This window comes from Apium graveolens, chromosome 3 (assembly GCF_009905375.1).
Source record: "Apium graveolens cultivar Ventura chromosome 3, ASM990537v1, whole genome shotgun sequence".
NCBI lineage: Eukaryota > Viridiplantae > Streptophyta > Magnoliopsida > Apiales > Apiaceae > Apium > Apium graveolens.
In genome coordinates, this window is record NC_133649.1 from 36,961,446 (window position 1) to 36,966,275 (window position 4,830).

Genomic DNA, 4,830 nt, shown 5'->3' on the forward strand with positions numbered 1-4,830 from the left:
AAACTAAAATTCGAAGATGATCGCTAACATTCAAGAAATGACATTATTAATTTTTATTTTGGACTTGCATGTATATGATATATGACTTGATCAAGTTTAAGCACACCAAATCTTAAAAAGTAATTAACCATACAAATATCAGAACTTAATGATTTATACGAATATGAATATTGATTCTGTTCTATATTCTCATATATTTGTTACAAGTAATTAATTAGTTCCTTTCTTAATACAGTTCTTTTCGTTAATTTCTTTTTCAGTATCTGCCACATGCACTACCGCCTTTACATGTGTTTAAGGAAGAAACTTCAACAATAATTACCCAACAACTCTTCTTCTAGCGGTATCTCCCTCTTGCTGATCTCTTTACGAGATGTCGAGTGTGTTGAACTGGCAAAAGAAAAAACTTCAACAATAACTGCATATGGTTTTTTCTGATTTATCGAAAGTGTGATGAAACAAAAGGAGGTTAGTTTTACGTCTCTATCTACAACCCTTTCTTTAACTCTTTTCCAGCATATTTGATTTAATTTCTTATTGCTATTTATTTATTCCATACCTTTAATAATTCAATTAACATGTCCTTCTATTTTTTCTTTTATTAGAACATTCCAGTTTTTGTAATTAGTTCTCTCTGATTAAAAATTTCAGAACTTGAAGAACTGGATAAGTCTTCGACATTTGATACCATGTGAGTCCGTATGAAACCTTAAGATAGTAGAGGAAAATCCGAACATGATCTTATACTCTTTAACAAAGTCATAATGAATAAACAAATATATGTTATATATAGAAAACGATTTTCAGCATGCATTAAGCTCTGAAATTGTAATTAACGGTGCTACTTCATGAAACTTCAGGTGCATGAATCTAATCCCAACAATCATAACCTACTTCACTTTTTTAAAAGCATGAAGGTACCTGGCACTTTTCTTGAGCATTATAATGTGTATGTAGCAATATTCTCATCTATCCAATAACTTGGGGAATACAGATAGACGAGAAAGCACTCGACCTCACGACACAGAGATATTGATTTACAACAAAATGCCTGACAGGAACATTGAGGTACAAATTGAGTGTCAAATCTTAGAAAAGAATATGACTACTAGACAGAACCGTTTATACAACAGAAAATACAGGAAAAATAGTATCAACTGCCGTTTGATTCTCACAGAATGATTAAGCAGCAGATTACTTGAAGAATTACAAATATGGATGTTTTTGCTAAATTAGTAATAGCACTTACTCCCATTTTATTTGTAGATTAACCAAACACAAAAAAATGGTTTATGTATGTGGAGGTATACGCACTGACAAGAGAAACCGATGATCAAACGCTATCATTCAAGTTAGGTTCACTTCACATGCGAGATCAGTGGAACTCATCTCTTACAATCTTTTTTCTGATTCCACAAAAGCAATTTGTAGTACACTACGTTTGTTTTGTTATGTTGTCCAAGGGATTTAGTTTTCTCAAATATATATCTTGCCTAAAATTCAAGTCAGGTAATTAACTGGGATTTAATTCCTTATCAATGTACATGCAAATATCATGATTTTTACTACTAATCAATCACAATATATTAGAGGATTTGTCCTAGTTTTTTAAGAGGTTTTTTCTGGGTATTATTTTCTTGGGTGTTCTTATAATCATATACAAGAATAATATCTCTACTGTATTTCTGTCTATTTGACAAAAAAAACACAATCCAATACTTGCTTGTCATCTCTATCTTTTTAAATGGTTTTTCCTCGTGAGATCTTTAGTCTTAATTCATAATGTTGATGATATGACTCTGGGGGATCAGGGACATATGAATAATTAAGCTGGAACTGCTAGAAGCAAATCCTTTCCTAGTCATGAAGTATGATGTTATTATACATATCAAGAGAATTGGAAACTAAAATATATATGGTATTATGATCACATAGAAAAAACACAAACAAACCCAAATTTACCTTCAACCAACACTAAAAAATTTAAACCAATACAAAGAAATCAAACTTAAGGAAGAAAGACCTTCACAAAAAGCAGCTGCAATTTGTTTTTAGCCCTAAATCTTCCATTCTTACTACATGAAATGACTGATTGAATATCACTATCATTGCGAACATTAACTCTTTTTTTCTGTGTCCCTAGACCCTAATCTATACTTATGTTTTGAATAATAATCTTAATTAAGATGCAGTCACTTAGCTTTGTATCATTGATGGGCTTAATTAGTTAATTAGTTACCGGTGATAGTGGGATATATCTTTCCCTTAATCCAGTCTATAGTACAACTGAAACTGATCATGGATCCAAAGCTAGATGAGAATTTAAAAGTCCACAAAAGGGGCTAGAAAAGCTTAGAATAGTTTGGATAATATGATGGACAACATTATTCGAACAAGAATGTGAGAAAAAGATTATTTTTTATTCTAGTCAACCTGCAGCACTACAAAGATATTAGTTTTAGGATTAACACATTGATAATGCTCATTAGCATCAATCTCTAGCTATTTCCGGGTCATTCTCGAAGTTGATTCTTCACTCAGATAATTACTATATTTAAGTCTTGAAACTCGATCACTATCTACACATCATTTTGGGGATCTACTGCACTCATTTCCATCTGACTATATTTCAAAGGTGAAGTTCGGTAGGTTGATGGTGATTCGATGTTTTTGGCACTAATACTTTGTTAAAATATATAATTATCTTTTAATCTAAACACAATGATACATAAATTCATTATCATAATTTCATAATATGCATGGACAAATTGATACTACAATAAAATGTTATCATATAGTTCATAATCGACACAGGAAACACTTAATATATATGTTAGTATACATTAAAATTGTACATGTGAGTACTACATAGATAACAAAAGTGGTAGTAATACTCATTAATTATCACACAGCAATTAGAAATATTTACAAGAACACGAGAGATCATATATAACAAGAGAAGCTTATGATCGTTCTAAAGCTGATTGACAATGTAAACAGACAGTTACATTACAAAGCATATATAACATAATTAAAGTAACCTCTTCGGATTAGCCATCTTCCCCATTGACGATCTGATTCAGCAAAGGACCTTGCTGATAATTAACCTTCAATGACCAAATTCAGGTGTTACATCCACAAACTAAAAGTCTGTGAAATGATATTGCTGCAAAGATTTAATTAAGAACTATTTAATTTAAAAGCTTTACGCGCTACTATATTTCATGAAAAAATAGCATGTTTGAACTTAAAATACCTCGTGAGAAGTTCCAGAAGTTTGCTGATAATTGAAGAGAACGGATGGGCTGTAGTTTCCGGTCATGATGAAAATATTAGGATCACTAATATTAATACTTTCCTCTCTGATCCCTTGACTTTGCAGTCGCTGCTTCCGAGAATTTTGCAATTTTTCCTCAACTGAAATTCGTTCATTATAGTTATTGGTGTTATGACTAGTACCTACCGGTTCTTCACCGGTTCCAAATGGTCTCCAAGTCATTAAGTTGGCTGATTGTTGAACATCAAGCTGTTGCTTCCTTTTCTCCTTTGTTCTTTCCCTTGCTATCTGTCTAGCCTTTTCTCTTGATTCTTTTGAACGGTGATGAAATGTAGGTATTCTAACAGATCTAGTCCTCTTCTCCTTGCTGCGAGTGGAAGGTAAGACAGATTTAGAGCTCGTGGTCCTCGGTATGGACTCATCAATCCCAGATACAACGTCACAGTCTGAAGTGGAAGAAGCACTGATTGTAACTATACTGGAATCTTTGTTCATATGGGGGAACCCTCCAAATTGTTCTTCGATGGCACCTTTAGCATGTTGAAATAGCCATTCCACAGTTTTACTAGGTTTATCATACCCCAGCATGTCTTGCAGTTCGAAAAACTTTCCAGCAACGTCAAGAGATAGCCTCATTCTTCTGTCTCTAGGGCCATGAGCAGTGTTGATCTTACTGTGTCTATCTTTTTTACCCATCTTCTTTCTCGCAACAAGCTGATTAGTGCTTCCACCTGCACACATATACTCTTTCAAATTGACATCATTTTGGCTAGAATTTTCCATGTTTCCTGTGACAGAAATGTCGTTTGTGGCTACTATGCTTTGATTAGTTGCACTTAAAATAGCATGAAGATGCTGAGAGTAAATCGCCTCATCTTCGTACAAATTAAACGGAGAAGAAGAATGGAACAAGCAAGATGAAGAAGAGGAGAGATCTTGGATTCCTAGACTTGGGTTAAAGTCATTATATGTGAAAGCAGTAGTATTTACATAGCCGTCTGATGGATACATATTATTATTATTAGCTGTAATCTTTTAAAAAACACACTGTGAAAGGTACATTACTTGAGGACAACTGTTGAGCTAGCAGCTACCTGTTGGTTTCTGTATGATGCAATGAACCAAATTACTATTTGGAAAAACAGTTTGCATGCGTGAATGAGTACTAACAAATACAGATTCCCAGCCTTTTCATGGAGAAAGAAACTAGTGGTTGTACTACTAATTGTGCCTGAGAGTGACACACAAAACCCAAATGCACGGAATACAAATAGCTAGTCTTTATAATTTGTGTCTATTTTGTGTGTGTACTTGTGTGGTGAATGATAAATTGGCTATGTTCTCTTCATTGTATGAGAATTGACAAACTCCAAGGGAAATGTTTGTTTGAGGGAGAAAGTGATAATGAAAGAGGAGCTAGGTTGATGAGTTTATTGCTGAAAAAATGGAGTCATCATCTTTATAAATTATTTGGGAATCTTTAAAATTCGGCATCTATTTAAGAAAACATTGTAAGCTGGTTTGGGACCATGAAAAAGAAAGAATCAGGCTGT

General features: G+C 33.4%; 1 protein-coding gene across 1 annotated transcript; it reads right to left on the bottom strand.

The window, feature by feature from the left end:
* Window positions 1-2,827: 2,827 nt before the first annotated feature.
* Window positions 2,828-4,614, bottom strand: LOC141710678 (uncharacterized). Its single transcript, XM_074513225.1, has 2 exons — window positions 3,257-4,614; window positions 2,828-3,166 (listed from the first exon to the last, which is right to left on the bottom strand). The coding sequence occupies exons 1-2, from the start codon at window positions 4,286-4,288 to the stop codon at window positions 3,143-3,145; spliced, it is 1,056 nt and encodes a 351-aa protein (XP_074369326.1). The 5' UTR covers window positions 4,289-4,614; the 3' UTR covers window positions 2,828-3,142.
* Between the last annotated feature and the right edge of the window lie 216 nt (window positions 4,615-4,830).